We start from the raw sequence: 21,846 nt of genomic DNA on the forward strand, positions 1-21,846 counted from the left end.
CTCTACCATTCCTCTACAGCTCTGGGAGCCAGCCCACGTGCAGCAGGGTGTGTTACCCTGCCCAGAGCACTACGCCTTTTGTTTCTCCGCTCCCTCAGGGAGCCAGGGGCTCGCAAACCTCGGATCCTGCGAGCTGTGCCGGGTGCAGAGCCTCCCCGGGGCGGCTGCCCAGCTCCCCCAGCCCCAGCCCTGCCCATGCAGCCCGGCAGGCTCCCCGCCCCCTGCCCGCCGCCATTTTGCGCTCCCCTCACCGCCCGGGGCGCGCGCGGAAGACGGAAGCGCGCGCGCCCCCCAGCCCTAGGCGCGCGAGAGGAGGGGGTGGGGGGGAGAGAGGGAGACGGCGCATGCGCAGTGTCGGGGCGCGGGTCTCGCGAGAGCGGCGCGCGCTATATCTGGGAGGGGGGCGGGCGCGGGGCTTCCTTTAGTGCGTGTCCGCCCGCCGCGCCGCATCCCGCCACGCTCCGTCCCCCGCCAGAGCAGGCCGAGAAAGATGGAGGACAGCGCCATGGACATGGAGAGCATGGGCCCCTTGCGCCCGCAGACCTTCCTCTTCGGTAACGGGGCCGCGCGGCCTTGGGGGCGGGGTGGGGGGCCTCGCGCCGCGCCTCGGCGGGGTTGAGGGGAGGGGGGGGAGGGCGGGGGGCGCGCGCCCCCCGCGTGGCCGCGTCCGCGCGCCCCGCGTGGAGCCGTCCGGGTCCCGCGCTGTTGTCCCCGTTCCTAAGGACGCGGAGGGGGCGCGCCCGGCCCTGGCGCACGTGGCGGCGGCGCCGAGCACGTGGAGGGCGGCGCGGGCCCGCCGCGAGGCCTCACCGCGGCCTTCAGCCCCTCGCACACACACGCATCCTTCCTCCCGCCTCACACACGCACCGCGGGGAGGCCCAGCCCGGGCTGCGGCGCGGGGAACGGGGGAGAAGAGGCACGCGGGCGGCTGGAGGCCGCGGGCTCGGCCGGGGCTTTCCCCGCCCCACGTGTGTCCCTCGGGGCCCACGGGTTGCCCTGCGGGCTTAGGGAGAAGCGGTGGTCGGTGAATGCCCGCGCCTGGCCACAACCGGCGTGCTCATAATTAACTCGTGTTTTCGCAGGCTGCGAGCTTAAGGCAGATAAAGAGTACCAGTTCAAAGTAGATGATGAAGAAAACGAGCACCAGTTGTCTTTGAGAACGGCAAGTATTGTTTGGGGCTTTAAATGATGTTTTTGTTTAAGTAGCATTTTTAAGAACTGAATTTTTAACACGCAGTTTACTTCCTTAAACTTGTTTCTTCTAAGGGAGTTTTATGTGAATGTGGAATAACAAGCTCTTGTAATTAGGAGTTGGGTATCCCATGTCGCCTTAAATGCTTGCCGCATTGAAAAAAAAAAAAAGTTTGAAAATACCAGTGATGTTCCGTTGTTTGCAGAACGCAATGCAAACTGGAAAAGTTTGAAAATTAGTCCCAGTAGATTAATAATGCATAGGAAATGGAACCAAAGGCCAGAATATACACTCTGAGGTTAGTAATACAGTAGTTCACATGCTACAAAAGCACAGGGGAAGGATGATTTATCGGGAATCATGCATTTTAGTAGAACTAATTAGAAACTCTAATTTTTAAAACCTTTCAGTGTATTCTCCCAAACATAATTCTAGGGTTTTTTTTTCCATAAGCAGCTAATTACAGAATCTAAACAGGGGAGAGGAAGGTTTATGTTCCAGTTTGTCTTCAGTGTTGACATCTTTAAAGATGTAACTGGGGAATGGTTTCTTCCATTCAGATAATTAGTCTAACAGATTTCTCACTGAGCAAGATGCTCCTCGAAATTGGGATCTGTGCACTGAGGGTTCTTGTATGTGTTCTTAGACCTTTCTGCTAGCACAGTAAAGCAAGATACTGTTCTGAGGCCTTTGTTCTGGGCTGAACATGTGGGTTTTGGTTAGCAGAAGGATAATACAGCCCAGCTTCACATGCAAGGAATGGAAAAGCTGTAGTATCCCTCTGCATTGTTTTATTATTGTATTTATTTAAATACAAATAGATAACTGGGTACAAGAGTCTATAATTTGTGGATTACTTCTTACAGCAGAGTTACTTCCTACAGGACACTATAATAATAATGGTCCTCAAACTTATTCACAGTGGTAGTTACAGCACTTTAACAGAGGCATTACCACTCCGTGAATCATGTGTCTTCAGTCCTTGTATTCTACAAAAATTACAGCCTGGAGTTCACAGTGACTAATGTGTTCTTAATTAGAATTTCTTTTGAGGGAAGAATATAACACTGAAGTTTTTGTAGGACAGGTTCATGCAGAGAGTTCTTGCATCTGAATGTTTTTTTGGTGCAGGTGAAATTAGTCACTGAGTGATACTTGAGGCTTTATCCAAAGATCCTGGTTTTGGAAAATTAGCTATAATGTGTCTTCTGATGCTGTCCACTCCTCATGGGAGCAAAGCAGGCAGGATGCATACTGGCACTTAGTTTACAGGGTAGTGGGGCAAAAGTCTCACTCAGTAACCAGACTATTTAGAGGCAAAAGGTGATATCCATCAGAAATGACATTGAAATAGCTAAGACTTGGAAGGTCTTAGACATAGCTACAAAGAGAAAATGCTTTGGTATGCTTTGGCAGGTAGAGGAAGGGAGTTAATGGAAGATAAATACCTGGTGGCTGATCTGTGTGCCTGATAGAAAATGGGATGTATAAAGATTGACTGATGTGTTAATTAAGATACAGATGTGAAGAGGGAGTTGGATATGAGGCACAGAAAGAGGTGAGAAAAAAAAAGGGTATATGTGAAAGGGAGTAGGACTGATGCATGTAGAGATAGAAAATGGCATGAGGGTTTCTGTAGATGTCTTACTGACGATAGCTGAGAGTATAAAGTGGGATGGTCATGGTTTTATTGCCCATTTATTATAAGTGTGTGTTCCTTCAGTGTAGAAATTTAAGCATGTGAATGGATACTTGGCAGTTACTTGGTAAATAAATTAATAAGGGCTGCAGTACTGCTTTGACTGGTGCAAATGACAGGAGTAACTGAAGGGTGAAGAGCATGCACTTAAATTTTTCTCCTGGTAAGTAGTCCCACCAGCTGAATGATTTTGTGTTCTCAACTCATTTGAAAGTGAGATCAGAGCAGCAATTTTACCTTTTTAAATTTACTGTAACAAAACTTGGCAGGAGTAGTAAATCCTATATGTTGTTCCTCAGCTTTCAGTCTGATACGTCTAGTCTGGATCATTATAGCCTGCCTAAACTCAGCTCTTTGAGAACGGAAATTTGAATTGTCTGCCTCTGCCTGAAGTGTTTACACCCACACCTTCCACTGAGGGTGGAAAACTTTCTTCTTGTGGATGTTGAGAAAGGAAACAAAGAGCCTTGTTTGCTTGTCTTGGGAATAATTGTAGTGCTTAAAGGGATGCTTGATTTTCATGTCTCTTGCATGTAATACTGACTCAGATGCCAGAGGCTGAGAGAACTGGATTTTCAAGCCTGTCCCACAACTGTCACTCACTCGTTTCCCTGCAGCTATGACTTTTGAAACTTCAGAAAGTGCCACACATGTACCCAGTGTAAGGAACACAGATATGTGGGTTTTGAAATGCTCTGGGACATCAGCTCTTGGGTCCCATAAATGGCAGTGCTGAACTGAGCAGCTGTTCAAACTTAACTCCTTGTTGAATGTCAAGTAAGCAAGAACTGTGCGGTATGATAAACTGAAGCAATTGTCAAGACAAAACATGGCCAGAAGCAGAAGGATAAAGGTGGTGATTCCGTAGTAGAGATAGCAGTTGTTTCCCTTCCTCTAGGCTTGTGCTTGTACTTTTTCTTTTGGGTCCGATGTTGTGCTCACTGGACTCGTCACTGATGCTTCCCAATGCAATAATCCAGTAGCAGAAGGTCTGCTTTTCACTCACATCAAAACACACGCCTCGAGAGTCACCTTGCAAGTGCCAGTGCTAATGGGGAGGAGGGTTTTGGCTCAGGGAGGAGCGCAATGGAATCATACTTGGAAATGGATGCTTCAGTCTTAAAAGATTCAGAACAGTGGCTGTAGGTTTAAAAGGCTTCAGAATGTTTTGGAAGGTTCTCAGAATGTGCCCTGTTCTTTACTTCACAGGTTACTTTAGGGGCTGGAGCCAAAGACGAATTACATGTTGTAGAAGCAGAAGCATTGGACTATGAAGGCAACCCTGTTAAAGTAGTACTGGCATCTCTGAAAATGTCAGTGCAGCCCACGGTAAGTACAGGACTTGGAAAATTCTGCTATATATTTGGTGATATAAGATAGTTGTGAATGGTTTTGGTTTACTGAATTTTAGTGAAACTGCACAATGGTCAGTGTGTTCAGACAAGCATCAGCTTTGGCATGTGCAGTAAATACAAGCTATATATGAATGTACTTTTTTGTGCCTGCTAGACTGGTCATCCAGAGATGGTAGGCTTTGGTTCAAAATATGCATTTTTTTTTTTAAGAAGTGCTAGTAATTATGTGTGTGATCCCTATATACAAATGTATGCGTTTGTGAGAAGATGCATCTATAGCTGGCGTTGCTTGCTTTCAGCCTGGGATGAGAAGTCTAGTTTTTCTGCAGGTCCCAAGCTCTTGAGATATTCTGAAGATGACTGCTACCCTCTCTTAGTTTGGCAGCACCCTACTTGTCTTTCCTGCCATCTGGAACATAATTCTGATCAGTGTTGCTCATGCACAATGCTGTGGGCAGGTGTAGTGGATAAAGTTGAAATTGGCATTGACTGTCAGGAGGAGTATAAACATATGCATTGGTCTGGCTTTGAAAAGTCAGCTTTAATTAGGATAAGCAAGGAGAGTGTAGTAAATGCTCTTGTGGCTTATTGACCCTCATTTGACTCTAAATGCTTCTGGAATGCTCTGTCAGATGAGAACTTGGAGTAACTATTATCCTTGGAGTCTGAATGTTGGTGCTCTTGGTTTCCTTTGAATGGATTGTCTGTTAGGTACACTTTGCCCTCAGTATTGGAGTAAACAACGATGCTTTTGTCCCTAGGTTTCCTTAGGTGGCTTTGAGATCACACCACCAGTGGTATTGCGGTTGAAATGTGGCTCAGGGCCTGTTTACGTCAGTGGCCAGCATCTCGTTGGTAAGTGTTGCTTTGCTTACTGACCTGTGATCTTTGAGTAATGTATCTGCTATCTCAGACAGTACGTTCTCCAGTACTGACCCTCTGAACCATAAAATCACTGTTTTCAAAGGCACAAGGTAACTGTAGGATGAAGGAGCACAGCTTGCATGCCTGTTCTTGCATCGTTTTGCATGGATAAGGGGAGTTTGTCAGCCTTGCAGTTTGAGTTCTAATTTCTCTCTTTAAAAATAGCTGCTAGGTTCCTTGTTTTAAACATTGTTAAATGAGGCAGTTTTTAACATATTGCCATCATTTTATCAGCATTAGAGGAAGAACCAGAATCAGATGATGAGGAAGATGATGCAAAAATAGTGAACGCTTCAACAAAGAGACCAGCGAGTGGAGGAGGATCTAAAATGCCACAGGTATGTGTGTTTCCAGTCAGCTTGTCTGCAGAACTGTGTTTTGGATGGATATGGACGCTGCCTCTAGCAGTAAGCAGGTAGATGGCTTGCTATGATTTACCTACCTGTGGTCTTTTGAGATCAGGGGAAAGAGTTGTTTTGAAATACAGTAAAGTTCAGGTAGTTTCCAAAGCTTTGCTGGAAGGGCTAATACAAAGGCTACTTCTATGTGGAAGTTCTGCCCGCTGCAGTAACTGAGTGTGCAGATTCTAGCCAAAGCATCAGCATACTGCAAGAGTAGTATTGAAGGAAAGGTTCATATGCTCAGGGCGTGCTGTAAATTTGTCAGTAGCTTTTTGTTTTGTTACTTTGAACCGATTTTTAGTGGAATTGTAAGATACGTTTGTAATTGCACCACAAATTGTTGTGGAGCAAGGCTGCTGTTAAGACAATGGTATTGACATTTCACATACTTGCTATTTTTTAAAGAAAAAAGCAAAATTGTCAGAAGATGACGAAGATGATGATGAAGATGAGGACGACGATGAGGAGTATGTATTCTTGTTTTGATAATGTATTTTGAGATACAGCGTTAACTATTTCAGGGGATGAATTGTATAACATAACTTGATGTGAAGTGAGTGAGCTACTTTATCTTGGCTACGAAAAAGCAGAATCGTCTCAAGTTTCCCTGCAATGCAATCTAAATTACTATCACTAAAATGACATACACTGGGTTATAAAACTTAAGTTTTGTGTGATTAATGAATTACTTTTTGTATATTTAGAATTTCTTTATTAGTAGTAGTGGAAGTCCTAAAATATATGCCTTCAGTATTAAAGCAGAAGGGGACACATGTAGCTTCTGTAGGAGGAATAAGTAGAGTATTTGACCTAGCACTGCCATGTGTTAAGACAAGGTATAAAGTAGACTTAAAAACATACCTTGCTTCCTTCATGAATAAAATCTCTCTATAGAGAGGGGAGACAAATTCCTGCATGTGGTTACAGCTGTAAGTAGTATTGAAGTCTGCTGACACCCTTTCTAATTGCAGTGATGAGGATGACATGGATGATGATGAGGAAGAAGTGAAAACGCCAGTGAAGAAAGTAAGTGTCGTATGTACACGCACACTGTGTCCTCCTTCACTTCATCCATGAAGGATTAAACAGCTTGTTTAATGAACTTGAGAGGAAGTGAGTGATAACACCCATGAACTTGAAATCTACAGTTGAGTTTATTCAGACAGGGGGGAGCAAGTGCTAACACCTCTTCACTTACTAATAGGTGTAAATTAATTTTCCTGATTGAGTCATCTTTGAGGATTCATGTGAAGACCCCTAAAGCAGAATGGGAGGAGAAGCTGTATTTGCATAGGTGAGATAGCTGTTTAGGTTTGAACACTGCATTTGTTGTAACACAGAAGCTAATTGATGTGTCCTTTGTGCAGTGTTCTGTTTACAGTTGAGTAGGTACTAGTAGAAGGGACGACAGTAACTGGGCACATAGTCCCTTACATCAAATGTGTGAATGCAGTGCTTCAAATGTGTGAGTGGGATGCTTTTGATTTAGCTTAGACTATAAAAAGAGATCGCAATAGGGCATTAGAATACCTCAGTGTGAATGCACCTTCAATCCATGTTATATTTACCTGCTGCAGAGGGGTGGCTGGGTTCTTAACGGCATCTGTATGGGTATGGCTATCGGACAGCGAGCAAATCCTGCTCCAAGATATGAATTATGTTTTGTCTCAGTCCTGCATGCTCTGAAAAAGGCTCTATTAGCAACCTGACTTTAAGTAAAGGTTGTGAATGTGTGAGTGCATTGGAAAGGTTTGCTTCAGGCGGGGCTCAAAGGTGAAATTTGCTCAGCCCTTGAGTGCCATCTGGTGGTGAAGTGAGCTCTAAGACAGCTTAGCTGTTGCAGAGGTAGAAGATATTTTGAAGAAGGTACTTTGATTTAAATTTATATTTGCATACCTGAAGTTCAAAAACAAACGTTTAACGTTCAGTATATGTTGCTCTGTCCTAAGGAATGTCTGTAGGTTGTAATGCACAATAGTTTAAGGCCTGTTAAAGACAATCCAAACTGCAGATTTCCTGCTATCTGATCATGTCCAATGTGACTGAACAAAGTGGTCCCTTGATTTATTTAGAGATAGAAGAGCCCAGTTCTTTAAATATACATTCTGGATAGTGTTTCTGTGTGAAATGCCAGGCAATAGGTAATGGGTGTGTTAGAAAAACCAGGTAGCACTGAGTCAGTTCTTGGAATTGTTCTGCCATCTAGAATTAGTCTTAAGCAGTATCTGCCCCATAAAGTCTGCCTGGTATCAAGTAAGGAAAGATGTGATGTGTAAGGAAAATGTGGTGGAGGTCCCACATGGTTTTATGGTATTGGAACAGAACTTGATCTTGGTTATGCTATGTGTTGTGCTACACCAGTTTTTCATTTGTGTTTGTGGAACATAAGTGCTTTTTGCTTACATAATGGACGCTGATCATGTTGCATGGGCAATGAGAATGCTTGTTCATTCGAGGTTAAAGAGTGTGTATTTGTCACCAAGTCTTGAGTATTATGTCTAAAATCTTAGCGTTTACTAGCAGTTTTTCATAGTGAATGAGCTTGAATGTTTTCTTTTCAGCCTGTCCGTGAGGCTGCAGGAAAAAATATGCAGAAAGCAAAGCAAAATGGAAAAGACTCTAAGCCGTCCACACCAGCATCGAAATCCAAAGTGAGTGAAGACAATGAGTAAAACAAACGTTTATTCTAGTGTTGAATCTAGCTTCTTGCATGACAATAATGTTAAGTACTGTACTGACTCTTGCATTAAATGTGAATTCGTATGAGGCGCACTGGGGATTCTGCACATGGCTTGCTTCATGTTCCCCTCTGAAACTCTTCAGTGCTCAGTGTATGTCTGCAACAGCCAAGATTTGAAGCTAGACATGCTGTCCATTCTGAGTATTGGTGACTCCACAGTTTAAAATACAAATATTTCTTTTGCGTGGCCACTTGTACAGAGGATAAGTGCTAACTGGGCCTCTGTAGTGCAGCAGCAGGCTGCTGCTGCTGCTAAGGGGGTCTTACTCAACTGATCCATTTGAGAACTAACAATTTCCTTGCTCAGTTGCTTTGTAGTTGTGTTCATTATGCAGATTTTCCTTAGTGTGTACTTGAAAATGCGTGCAAGGAAGGCCAATAGAGAAATCGATGTGGGATGGATGGTGTCAGGATAGCATCTGAAAAGCAGTGCAGCTACTTGCCTTTTTAAAGCACGCCCGAGTCTGCTGTTGTGGAGTAAACTCCAAATCACTGAACACTTGGGTCACTTTCAGTTTCATTTTTATTGGGAGAAAGAACTGTGTAGGCACTTGCTTAAAACTGTGAAACAAGAGCTATGCTAACTGTAGTAACTACAAACTTGAATGTTATTTTCCTTTGAGGAATGTGTTTGAAGCACAGATTTGACTTTTGCAGGTTTTTGAAAACTATCTGAAGTACTTATGATGTCTATTTCTTTTATTCCTTAAAAATTCTACAGCAGGTTTTAATGTTCTTGGAAAACTTGATCTTGTGTACTAAGCAGTTTTATTTATGTGCAAGTTCCTAACAAAATTAATCGTTTTCAGACTCCAGATTCCAAGAAGGATAAATCTCTAACTCCAAAAACACCAAAAGTCCCTCTGTCGTTAGAGGAGATTAAAGCAAAAATGCAAGCATCTGTAGATAAGGTGAGTTTTGGGGAAATTCAGGTTTGTCAGCCTTATCTTTCTACTTCTGCAGATCAGAGTTGTATGTTGTTTAGACACAGTTACATGTAACACTGCTGAGCTGTTAGAGGAGTATATAGATGTGTAAGCTCAGAGAAATGAAAACTTACTTGGGACAGAAAAGCATCTGTGCTCATGAGGAGCAAGCCTGCCTACTTTAGTTTTGTGTTCTTCCAGTAGTGGTGATTGGTAATTTGGTATTTCTTAATGAACTATCTTAGTTAAAAAAAGCCAACAGCACAAAATAAAATAAAACAAAGCAACCAATGTTGGGTGGTATTTATTCTGAAGTTGTCTTAACTAGTGTACGTGTCTTACTTCAGGCAACTAGAGTAAAACAGATTTCTTCAGGAATTGCTTGGTCTTAGGGCAGTATCCAGTGTGGATACCTAGGTGCTTGTAAGGCTTTGTAACTTCCAGAAGGGGGAGACAGGTGATTGTGATATGCATTAATGGATCGATAAAGACCTGAAAGTGTTTGCTTTTGGAACTGGAGGTCTGGGGTTAATTGAGTCTCTCCCCTCAATGGATGCTCCATCTTTGGAAGGTCACAGGGCAGGCAGCCAGTTGTCTTTTGGTTGCTGTCAGCTGTGACTAGCACTTCATGGTTATGCATGAGAGTATTCTTTCTAGCTGCTCTTTAAGTATGAAAAAAGAAAATGCCATTTGAGTTACGGGGTGGTTGGGTAAAAGTATAGCTGGTAATAGCAATTCTTTTTCCTCTTAGTTGAGTTTGGAAAGCTGTGTGCTGGTTGAGGATCAGCATCGATGACTGTAACATCCAGCTTGAGTTCTCATTTTACTTCACTAGCTCAGAAGAGATCACAAGGATCACATGCTCATTTGTAGCTGAGTGAGATCCTTTACTGGAGACTTACATTTGGCTAAAGCCTGTACAGATATTGGTCCTGTGAAGAAATCTGGATTTAGTTTGGTCTGAGATGGTAAACCTCTCTTCCCCACCCCCTGCCTTATACTGGCAATCAGGTTATCTGAAAATAATCAAGATTGTCTTTTAGAGTCTTGGTGTTGAGGCAGTTTCGTCCCAGGAATGCAAAATGAGACTGAAAGTATAGAGTGGGTGCAGAGTGAGCAATGACAATTTGTGATCAGGATCGAATGCATATCCCTAAATTGTGAACCTGACAGTGATGGGTGGTATCGCTCTGCTAGGTCAAACTGACCTCTCAGTTCTGGTGGATGCTTGGGTGGAGTTCTGCGTGACTCAGGAGCCATGATTAGTGTTTTCTGCAGCATAAGCAGAAGTGGCCAAGTGTCTCACAGAAAAGAGGCATCCCTGTGGGGGAAGCGTGCAGAGCAGATAACTGGCAGGTAGCTTTAGAATATACTTCATGTTGCTGAAGAGTTTTTTTTATGCAGAAATGCTATGTAAGCACAACTATGTCGAAGCAACAGCAGACAGCTTAAGTTGATGTTTTCCAAGGTGAGGCTAGAGCATCCCTTAATAAAGCAAAGGTTTATCTATTGCCATATGTAATAGCACTTCTAGCTGACAGCCAGCAAGTTAGCAGCTTTAAAATACTGTTTTATTAAGTGACTGGAGCAGAACTGCTGTAGTATGTAGATGTCAACAAGCTAATAGAAAAGCATCAGTACTTGACAGAATCTGGGGGTAATACGTTGTCCAAATCCAAGCTTTTTGATTGCAGTGTTGCAGTTTCAGATATTCCTGATGTAGCTTTGTTTCCTTAGAATATAAAATTAGTTTCTTCTGCGGTGTGCTGAGTAGAAGCTCAGTGTGCTGTCATAATTGATTGAGTGAATGTCAGCTGATGTACCTGAAAAATGGGGAAAATATTACACGTGGGACACGTGAAAGTGAGTTGAAGTTTCTTAAAGATGTGCTATATTTCACGTGAAGATTGGAGATACGAAAATAAACCTACTTTGTACAATTGAGTTGATAATGAACACTAGATGAGAGATATAAGCAAGTATCTCTTAAGAGTCTCAAAAGGTTAGGTGGGAGACCAGATAATTTTTTTGCTTTAGAGAGCTGGAGTTGAAAGCCTATCTGTAAAGGATGTGGTGTATCAAGTTGTATCCATGAACAGAGAACTAGTTCTAGCTTATCTGAATAGCGTATGGATGTTGACTGCAAGCAAGGTTGTCTTAAGTGATGAATGCTTGGCGTAGTCCTTTTGAGCATGAGCGAAGATGCCTGTGTAGCCACATCAGTGTGCAGGCATTCACTCCTGTGAGAAATACCTGGGTACTGTAGAGAAGCAAGCTTATAAAAACAGTTTAAAAGCAGATTGGTTTGGCATGTTGCCATGTGAGTTCAGAAAAATTCCATGTGCATTGCAAAGGATCTGAGCTATTATTTATTGGAATCATTAAATGACCTGCATACACTAAAGCTTGCTTTTTTCAAAACAGGGTTGTTCCCTTCCAAAGCTGGAACCTAAATTTGCTAACTATGTTAAGAATTGCTTCAGGACGGAGGACCAGAAGGTAACTGTATTTATTGGAACTTTAGATGCTAAAGTCCAAAAAACTTTTATAACCTGACTTAGGGATTCTTTTCCACTTCTTAATCTTTACAAGCTTTGGACTGTTTCAAAGGGTTACAAACCACAAACAATACTTCAAATTAAATAAACGGGAACAGTTTTAAGGGGTTTAGTTGGCTAAGAAGGTAAAGCTAATATTTTATTACATTTTTCCAGCTTTTATATGGTTGGTAAATTATCTCTTGCTTACTAAACCCACAGAATTTTCCTTTTGGCACCATATTGGCTAAGGAAATGAGCTGTGGTTTTCCTTGCTGCTGAATTTGGCCACCTAGACCAGTCTGCTGCTCAGCCTTTTGTTGGGGAGGTTGTCTGGGAGGAGGAGCTGTTTTGCGATGGAGATTATGGCTTTATGGCTAGATTTTCTCCCAAAGTCAACTGAACTCTTGTAAGAGGGCAAGCCAAAAGGTGGTATCAGGAAGCAAGTTTCTGAATTAGTTATTACTTAACATAAACTAGTCTAAAATGTGTCTTAGATCTCCCTATCAAAATTCTTGTGAGTTTAAACTTTCTTCCAGTGATAAAATTCCTTTTGCTTTCCTGCTTCCTTCAATGGTTCAGAGTAGACTTGTCTGATAGACAGATTGATAGGTTCTTGAACAAATGCTTAAAAGCAGTTAGCCTCAGCTACTGGAGTTGGTCTGACATGAGCCAGGGTAGGCAGAGTTCAGCCAATATTTGCCTAGCGGGTCCACACCCATCCTCTCACTTACCTTCACAGAATTCTTACTATTGTGACTTAACAGTGAATAACGGCCTTCTCGCAGAAGGACCTAATGTTTTGCTTTCAACTTATTTTTCTCTGAAAGGAATGCATTTTTTTGTTGTGATTGAATGTCAGTATTTTGTGGAGTAGGTGGAGGTAGTAAACTGAAAATAATTAGGTAAATGGATTTCAATTTCTAACTTTTTGTGTACACTTCCAGGTCATTCAAGCTCTCTGGCAGTGGAGACAGACTCTGTAAGAAAAGAAAACAGTTTAAACAGTTCATTAAAATCTGCAGTCTTATTTCTGTAACCGTTATTTGGCTGTCCTTTTTACAAACGCTGAAAGAGCTTTCCCTACCGTGTCTGATAAATGTCATCCAGATTACTTTGCCAAGAATGTGTTGTCCAAAATGCCTGTTTAGTTTTTAAAGACGGGACTCCACCCTCAGCTTCACTTTAAGTATGTATGGAATGTTTTGATAAGGCATGGTGGTGGTCAGACAAATGGAAATGGTGGGGAGACTAAATGTACGTGGAAAAAAAATAAAGTTTAGTATTTTAATAAAGTACTATCGTTTCTTTTTTTTATGGGCTGGGGGTAGCCTGCATACTGAACCCAGGAGATAACAGGGCTTTAAAGTTCACTTAAGAACTCTACTGCTAAGTATTTTAGCTACTTCTCCTTTCCCAAGTACACATCAGATAGCTTCATTTATGTTGTCAACTTTAAAAACAACTCCAATTCTATGAGCTTTACATCTACTTTTAGCAGTGTGATTGGTGAGAAGACTGAGGTAGTAAGTAGGGCTTGTGTTCATGTCTGGAAGTGACCAATAATTATGTAATTGCCCCAAACAGCCTTTCCTGCATCTTGGTTTCTGACCAGCTTCATTGCTGTTTGGTTTATGGTTTCTGTCTAACAACTAAGTTTGTAAGGCTTGTGACTCTGCTTGTAAAACGTAATATTTGTGATCTGGAAATTGCTGGCTAGGCTGTTCCTCTGAGGGTCTGCAGTCCCCGAGGTTGTCTTGCATAATGACTCCTGTAAGAGTTTTGTGGAGAAGAGAGTTAGCTTGAATGCTGTAGAGTGCACTTTGAGACCTCTCTGGGGGCAATCGATGCCAGGGGATAAATTCCTGGTAATGAAGTGGTGCCAGTCTCTGGCAAATCCCAGAAGCTCAGATGGGTGGGTAGTCCTGTTGCAGTTCCTTGGGTCTTCTCTGATAATTGCCTGCCAATTATGCCAACAGGCTGAGTTGAAACAAATTTTTGGACTATTCTTAGTTAAGTGAAGCAGAAATGTCAAGGTATAAAGGCTCTACCAGCTGAAGCGTAAGGCAGGCATGGGTGTCATACCTGGTACTGAACTCTGGCTCAAAGCTCTTGTCTAAACACTATCATTTCAAATGCTTGAATGCTGTGTCTGTGTAGTATCTATGTCTGTGTAGTATCTACAGTAATGATATGAAGACAGAAAACAACTTAAGGCACTTAAGCAGTTTAATAGGAATTATTAAACTTCAATTTAATTATGTGAGAACTAATGTAACTGGCTTCTATTTTTCGCAGCAGAAGAATGATACTTGAATTAGAAAGACATTGAAACAGGCTTTAGCAAGTTGAGCTGCTTTCTTCTTGAAGGACTTGTGCGTTTAGGGTCCTACAGCAGTTCCCTTCACCAGACGTGGTAAAAAACTTTGGGTTGTGCTAATTGGGCATGGGATCTCCCTTTTACTGCATGTTCTTTTTCCCCCCATTTGTTCTAGAAGCAGAACATACAATTTGGTCTGCAAGATTGTCAACTTAAAGTTTTGCTATTATAAAAACTTCAGTCCATATAGTTGAGATTCTGGGCATGATGGAAACAGATACAGGTTTCCAGAAGCAAATACTTCTTCATGGAAAAACAAAGCCAAGTAAAGTGCATGGTAGAGAAGTGAAATGGTGCAAGTCTGATGTCAAAGATTCATTTAAGCCTGAGATAATTGCAGCATGTGGAATGGCAGAGTGTAAAGGTTTGAAATGTCTGTTTTGGTGGGGTTATGTCAATAGATGATGTCATATGCACAAGGAGTGGATTTCCCTGGTGAAATAGAGCTAATGGCACAGACTGGCTCATTTAAGCAAAATTGCCCTCAATTTTGGCTGAAACAAGTGAAAATTGTACAGTAATTTCAGTAAGAGCCTCTCCAGCCAATAAAATATTCCGAGTATTAAACTTCTAAGAAAAGGCAGGGTGTTGCCTTGTCTCTAGGCTGGTGACCAGAGCAGGTTGGTGGGGCACAGCCGCCCTTGGCATGAGGGTTGTCGGGGAAGATGGGCTCCATGGGGCAGTTCTAGATTAAAAGATACTCTTCTGCTGTAGCAAAGGTATTAATGTAAGGTAGATGTGTCAGGCTGCCATCGAGCATCATGAGGCACCTGCATTGTGTCATCAGAAGGATAATTGCTTGGCCCCAGCCTGCCTGCTGCTTTCTGCCAGCTCTGGCTGTGTGAGGTGGTCGGTCTCGCTGTCCCTTGCTCTGGGCTGTGTGGCTATCTGCTCTGTCCCTCCCAGGAACAGACCTGACCTTCCTGCCAGTCGCAGCTCCAAACACCTCATTCCCGTTGGGACTAGCCATCCGATGGCTTCTATAGGGCTGCTGGGCTGCAGCCGTATCTTTGAAGATTTTCACGTGCAGCTGCTGGTTCTTCCACTTCTTTGAGCAGAGCCTCAAAGCTCAGATGTGAAAATACCTGGTGAAGAAGGGATCCCAAATGCCAGATGTGCAGTATTGTTCCTGACTTGCTTTCTGTAGAGTTGCAACATGTTTTCCCGTGGTAATAATGGCATAATTGCAGCAAAGCTGTAGTGATTCGGTAGCTGTGTGGAAGGTTTTCAGCCTGTGTGACCCTGGTCCTTGAGGATGGTTTCCTTTGAGATCATGGATGTACGTAGTCCAGTGCGTTGATGCAAACACAGGCTTTCTTACTTTACCGTGGGAAAAACAAATTGCCTTGCCTTTATAGGATGGCAAAACACCTCTACAGGTGGCTGTCCCTTGACCTCTCTCCATAAAAATTATGGAATCAGAATGGTTTGGGTTGGAAGGGAGACCTTAAAGCTATCCAGTTCCACCCCCTGCCATGGGCAGGGACACCTCAGATTGCTCAAAGCCCCATCCAGCCTGGCCTTGAACACCTCCAGGGATGGGGCAGCCACCACTTCTCTAGATAACGACAACCTGGGCTAGGGCCTCACCACCATCACAGTAGCAAATTTCTTTGTAATATCTACTTTGAGTCTCCCCTCTTTCAGCTTTAAACCATTCCCCTTCATTCTATCCCAGCATTCCTGTAGGGCCCTGTAAGTACTAGCAAGGCTTGCTCTAAGCTCTCCCTGCAGCCTTCTCTAGGCTGAAGAAGCCCAACTCTCTCATCCTGTCCTTGTGCGGGAGGTGCTCCAGCCCTCGGATCATCTCTGTGGCCTCCCCTGGACTCGCTCCAACAGATCCATGTCCTTCCTGTGCGGAGAACTCCAGAACTGAACACAGGACTCCAGGTGAGGTCTCGAGAGCAAAGTAGAGGTGCAGAATCCTTGCCCCATTTGTCATACCTCTTTGAACGCGGCCAAGGACACTGTTGGCTTTCTGGGCTGCAAGTGCACATTGCTGGCTCTTGTTGAGCTTCTCATCCACCAACACTCCTAAGTCCATCTCTTCAGGGCTGCTCTTGGTGGGTTCTCCGCCCAGCCTGTAATTGTTCTTGGGATTGTGTGGAGACATTTTACAGGGAAGAAGGACTTGATGCTGTAGGCCTTGTTGATATCGAGCAACTCTGACGACTTTGAAACAGAAAGCTGAGAGGAGAATAAGAGCTAGTTCGGTGGGAAGAAGAGACAGCTTTCTGATAAACAAGAGCCAGCTGAGACAAAAACAAGAGCTAGTTTGGTGGGAACAAGTACCAACTGAGAGAAAAATAAAAGAAGAAAAATATCAACATAGTTAATTTTAGTGTGACTTGGTTTTTTAGCATGTGCAGTTGTTTAGCCAATAATATGTTAGTAATAGCTTTATGGACAGCTACCTTTAGCCAATAACGCACTGTAGATAGCCTCGTGGACAGCCTGTTACGTAACCCAAAAGGGTATATAAAGAAACAGCTAACTCAATAAAGGATCTTTGATCCATCAGATTGAAGTCCGTGCCTTAATCCCCTCAGGAGTGCCCCAACCCAGGTGCAGGACCTCATGAGGTTTGCACCTTTCCAGCCTGTCGAGGTCCCTCTGGATGGCATCCCTTCCCTTCAGCGTGCTGACTGTGCCACACTGCTCGTCTGGGTCTTATTTCTTGGGGTGTTCAAGAAGCACTCCGAGGTCTGTCCTGGGGTTCTGTTTGCTCCTGTAAAGGAAGCCAGCTTGCTACAACGGTGTCTTGGATCCGAAGTGCTGTGGTGAGTATGGGGCTCTGTTCTTTTGCCTGTGCTCAGCAATTGTTGCAGCCTTTGGAGAGGAACAACTTGAGCGGGGCTGGCAGGAGGGTGGAAGGGAGTGTGTGTGGGCTGAGGTAATGGAAAACAGGGCCAGGATGGGTGGCGGTTCTGGGCTTCTTGCCACCCAGACAGTCCCTCGGGGGCTAGGTTCATGCTGGAACATGCTCTTATGTCCTCTCCACTAGAAATCTTACCCTGACACCCCAAGCTATGTCCTGTCTCCTTCCAGTCTGCCATTACTGACTAGTAGGCAAACTCCCAAACTTTTCCTTCCCTCTTTCCCTGTGGAACGAGCACATAGATCTTTATTCCTCTTGCCATTTTCCCAAAGGGGAGTTAGAAGAATGGGCCCTACTCATAAAGCGTCATAGGAAAAGCTGCAAATGAGTTGGGTGGTTTGGAGCTCGGTGTTGGATGGATCGAGCGCCCCAGTTCCCTGTCCTTGTCTACTGGTCCTGGCAAGCAGCAGCGAGCGCAGTTGGTTGTGTTGAGTGAGGTCTGGAGGTTTTCTGATCTGGTACTTATTAAGGGTTGCTTTGTCTGAGTCTTGGCTCTCGTAATCTGAATGAGGAGAGCTGAGCTTGTGCGGTAGGACACAGGAGAAGTGTTACAGGACTCGGAGATGTGTCTGAGAGGGCCTGCCTTGTCCTTCCTTTTGCAGACAGCAGAGGGAATCCCCTGCTCTCTACTTGCTAGTTGGTTTTTATCTGCATTTACACTTGTGGGAGCAGTTCTGCACGTTGTGTTGGATTAGCTCTTCAGTGGGTGGCTGTTGCGTTGTCTGTTATCCAAGTGGTTTTAAGAGTGGATTTTAAGCCATACCTTATTTGGACAAACTAATCAATCAAATATATTAAATGTTAATTAAGATGATATAAGTCTGTTGTGGAGACCACTGGACTTTTCTAGTTGTATGCATGCATGGCCTGTGGACAGTTTTATGGGGATGATTTTTGCTCTGCTCCTTCCGTTCTTCAGAAACCCTTTCTTTTCCCCTTCCACCACTTCTGTCGGTTCTCCCTAACTGGGCCAGAGAACCTTTATAGGAAAAGGATCCTGCAAGAAAACAAAGAAGGAGAAAGGGCAATGAATCAAACTGGTCGAGGGTGAAAAATAAGAATGAGGAGAAAAGGAGACCCTCAGTGGGTTGGCTCAGCAGAGGAACCCTAGCAGTGCCTGCTGCTACCAGAGGTGTTCACGTGGGCAGCGATGTGCTGCTTGGAGACTTGTCCAGCCAAGGGAATGCAAATCAGTGTTTGGGTTGCTCTGGTACTAGAAACTGTCTTTTTTAGACTGAAGGTAATTTTGTTTGAAGGGTCCTACAGTCTTAGTCAAGACCCCTTCAACTAATTGCTGGGTCTGTAAGCCTGCCGATCCCAATCTAATTCTGTTGCCTTACTTGGTATTTAAGAGAAAATTAGTTCCTCTTGAATGAGGATATAATTTTTCAAAGCTTAAGCCTGAGGTTTTTTAATTGACTTCTTTTTCCATGAAAAATAACTGCAGGGAGAGTTGAAGGCAGATTGTAGCTTGTCGAGGTACTTGGCACCACTCTGCTGTAGCCACCTTTATCCATGCCTGATCCTGTAACTTCTTTCCCATTACTCTTTATGCTCGTCCCAAGCTTGTAATTGTGATATTCTTCCAAGGTTGTCCTTCCTGAGAGACTTGCAGTGACAGAAATCGCACTGTATTGAGGCAGTAGTGGAAAACAGCGTCCTGGTGTGGCTTCCTGCAGTACCTGCTGCTTTAGCTGTTCCCTGTATGTAAATGTGTGTGTGTACAACTACAGCTAATAGCTAAAGCTTCCCATTTTGTAATAAGACCACCTCTGGCCTTTAGGGTACTTCCCTGCCCCTTAAGTCCTTTTTTCCACCACCCTTCTAAGCATTCCCTTCAAAATCTCCAGACAGAAATTGCTTTTAACGAAATGACTCCACCCTTCCTAGCTATGGGCAATGACGTGTCACGGGATCCCCACTGTGAAAAAGGGGACTCGGCCCCTGTGATCTCCAGAGACCACGGACGGACAGGGAGGCTGGGGGTCTTGTCTTTTTTTAAGGTCCCAAAGTAGGAGACTGTGCATGTTCTCTCTAATTTTATGGTTCTGAATAGTCTCTTCCAGCTCATTCCCACTTCTAGATCTTGACACAGCCTTATCCTTGCTAACTTTGCCCATCGCTGCTCCTCAGGCTTTTCCTCTCTGTCTTACTTCTGGTCTTTATCAGTTCCTCCTCCAGTCCATCGCTGTTGTGAGCAGCGCTGACTTCCCCTGGTTAGCCTTATGCTCTTGGTCTCTAGGAAAAACTTGAACACTGTTGAAAACCTGGTGCTCCTTCTTCTACGCTTCTGCATAGATTATGTGTTCTTAGGGCTGCAAGATGCTGGTGCGTGTCCTGGGAAAATGTAACTTGCAGAGATGTCTCTGCTTACCCGTGACACTGATTTTCCAGAAAACAACCATGTTTGCCTGTATTTTTGTGGAAATACTAAAGAAGACTCACCTATCTGTTGCATTTTTGAGTTCTTGTTCTGAAGCAAGATGTGGCCTCTCCAGAAGGATCAGTTCAAACATACTTTTTTCGGTGCTTTCAGAAAGAGCTGCCCTGTGTCTCAAGGCCCACCATGAGCTGCTCCGAGGCTGCTCGTTCGGTTCTGCTGCGGCTGAGGATGGTGAGCTGAGAGAGAGTAGAGCAGATTGAGATGAGATTTTAGGAAGAAATGTTTTGCTGTGAGGGTGGGGAGGCCCTGGCCCAGGTTGCCCAGAGCAGTGGTGGCTGCCCCATCCCTGGAGGGGTTCAAGGCCAGGTTGGATGGGGCTTGGAGCCCCTGATCCAGTGGGAGGTGTCCCTGCCCATGGCAGGGGTGGGACTGGATGATCTCTAAGGTCCTTTGCGACCCAAACCATCCTGTGATTCTATGACAGGAGGCATTGAGAAGCCCAGGACATCACTTGTTGATCAGTGCCCGCAGCTGTGTGCACATCAAGCCTCAACTGCCCCAGGGGTGGCACGTGCCAGCTGTGGGGGGACACGTGGTCATGCAGCCTCCACGCAAGGTTCTGCCTGTAAGACAGCAGCACAGGGGCAGTGGTCAGGAGCCTGGGATGGTGGGATGGGGAGGGATTTGCTGTCCCAGAGAGGAGGAGGCTCTGCAGATGGGAATTGAGATGATGGCTTGCTGGAGACAGCTTAATTCAGGAGACTTCAGTCAAAAAGGTTTATGTTTAAGAGCTGTTGAGCTGAAAAGCTCCAAGTTGAGGAAATATTAAGTTTTGAAGCTTAACAGCTTGTGATTTTTTTATTTTTTTTTTTAGGGAAAAATGAAACCATGGAGGAATATAAATCCAAGGAGCCAAGCCCTAGGATTTAATGCACTGCAAAGTCTGGAAAGAGGAATTTCCCACTGGTTTGTGTAGGGTTGTCTGCAGAGGTTTGCCTTTTCTTGCCCCCCTTCAGAAGCGTTCAAGAAGCTGCCCAGTGCTTTCAGAGATTACCTGTCATGCTCCTGGGTGGTGGGACCAAAGGGAGCCCATGGGCACCTTCCCTGTGCAGGACTGGCAGGACATCAGAACATGAGTGGCCAGACGGGGAGGTGAGGAGACCATGCACTGGCTGAGGGGGCCCTGGGTGCCGGAGGTGGGCTGCCCGAGGCATGGCACTAGTCCATATTTCTCTCCTTCAGCTTGGGATGTCCGTCACTTTCAGAGCTTGCTTTTTCCTCATTCCTCTGGTGATAAAGCACTGAGACTTATTTAACGAGTGTGCTGGAGCTTTCAGAGGGATCTGAGGTTTCAGTTCCCAAATCCCATTGAAATCCAGAAGGTGTTTCAGTGGAGAAAAACCTTTGTGAACCTTGAAACCGTGGCGTCTGAGTAAGAAGCTTTGTTAGTTTGTTTTTCGTCTCTGATGAAGTAACGATCCACATCACAGTAAGGGCTGTAGCGTGCTGAGTTCTACCTTTGTGTGGGACCATGAGACATTCATACGGTCTAGAGCTGGAACAGATTCTGCTCTTGCCTCTGTTCCCAAGAAATCCAAGAAGAGCTGTTGACTGCAGAAGGTCTTGGGAGCATCCCTTGCTCTCTCTGGAGCTGGGATGCCCTGACCGCGGCGCTGGCCTGGTCGGTTGCAGCTTTGGGGGTTTCATTGCCACCTCCATCCTCCCAGGGCTCGGTGCTTGCCCTGCCCCAGGTCCCTCCCCTTCCACCCCACCAAAACCTGTCACAGTTTGTTGTCCCTCTAATTAATGCTACAGAATGAAAGCTCCTGTGCTTGATATCCTATTATTTGTATTTCTTATTTATTTTATGTTGTTCCGTTGTTCTGATATTTTATGTTTGTTTATAGTTGATTATGTGCTTTTTCGGTCTTCATTCTCCAAGGCAGGAGGAGTTCCTGGTGGCCAACAGAGGCTTCCCCTGGTCATGGCACAGAAAACTCCAGCAAAGCTGGGCTGATACCTCTGTGTGAGCTCTCACTCACCATTAAGGGACTTTAGATCATTCCTTACAGCTATTCTCTTAATGCTCGATGATGTATGTGTTATCTTTACCCAGGCTCCAGTTAGAGACCTTCACCTCTTTCCAGCTGGGCTTCCCAACAGCTATTAAATGGCAAATACTGTGCTAAAAAGATGGGGTGATGCCACACCTGCATCTCAGCAGTACCAGTCTCCAGGTCTCTTGACTGATACCCTAACCCACCCAGGTCCTGGGTCACCGCAAGGGATTAATGGCACTGGCTGGCGTGGCACGGTGCAGTTCACGTGTTCCAGGTTTTCATCTCATTTGTGGGGCTTATAAAGCACCGCTCGATGGTCACAAGTGGAAAAACTCAGTGAGCATAAGGCACCCTGCAGCAAACACACTGGT

At 44.6% G+C, this 21,846-nt stretch overlaps 1 protein-coding gene across 1 annotated transcript; it reads left to right on the forward strand.

Moving 5' to 3' along the window:
• The first annotated feature begins 395 nt into the window (after window positions 1–395).
• NPM1 (nucleophosmin 1) lies at window positions 396–13,072 on the forward strand. The gene is made up of 11 exons (XM_069869426.1): window positions 396–554; window positions 1,083–1,162; window positions 4,101–4,220; window positions 5,008–5,101; window positions 5,405–5,508; window positions 5,977–6,038; window positions 6,543–6,597; window positions 8,133–8,222; window positions 9,121–9,222; window positions 11,662–11,736; window positions 12,722–13,072. The coding sequence occupies exons 1-11, from the start codon at window positions 491–493 to the stop codon at window positions 12,758–12,760; spliced, it is 885 nt and encodes a 294-aa protein (XP_069725527.1). The 5' UTR covers window positions 396–490; the 3' UTR covers window positions 12,761–13,072.
• Window positions 13,073–21,846: the final 8,774 nt, after the last annotated feature.

The sequence above is a fragment of the Phaenicophaeus curvirostris genome, chromosome 15 (genome assembly GCF_032191515.1).
Source record: "Phaenicophaeus curvirostris isolate KB17595 chromosome 15, BPBGC_Pcur_1.0, whole genome shotgun sequence".
NCBI lineage: Eukaryota > Metazoa > Chordata > Aves > Cuculiformes > Cuculidae > Phaenicophaeus > Phaenicophaeus curvirostris.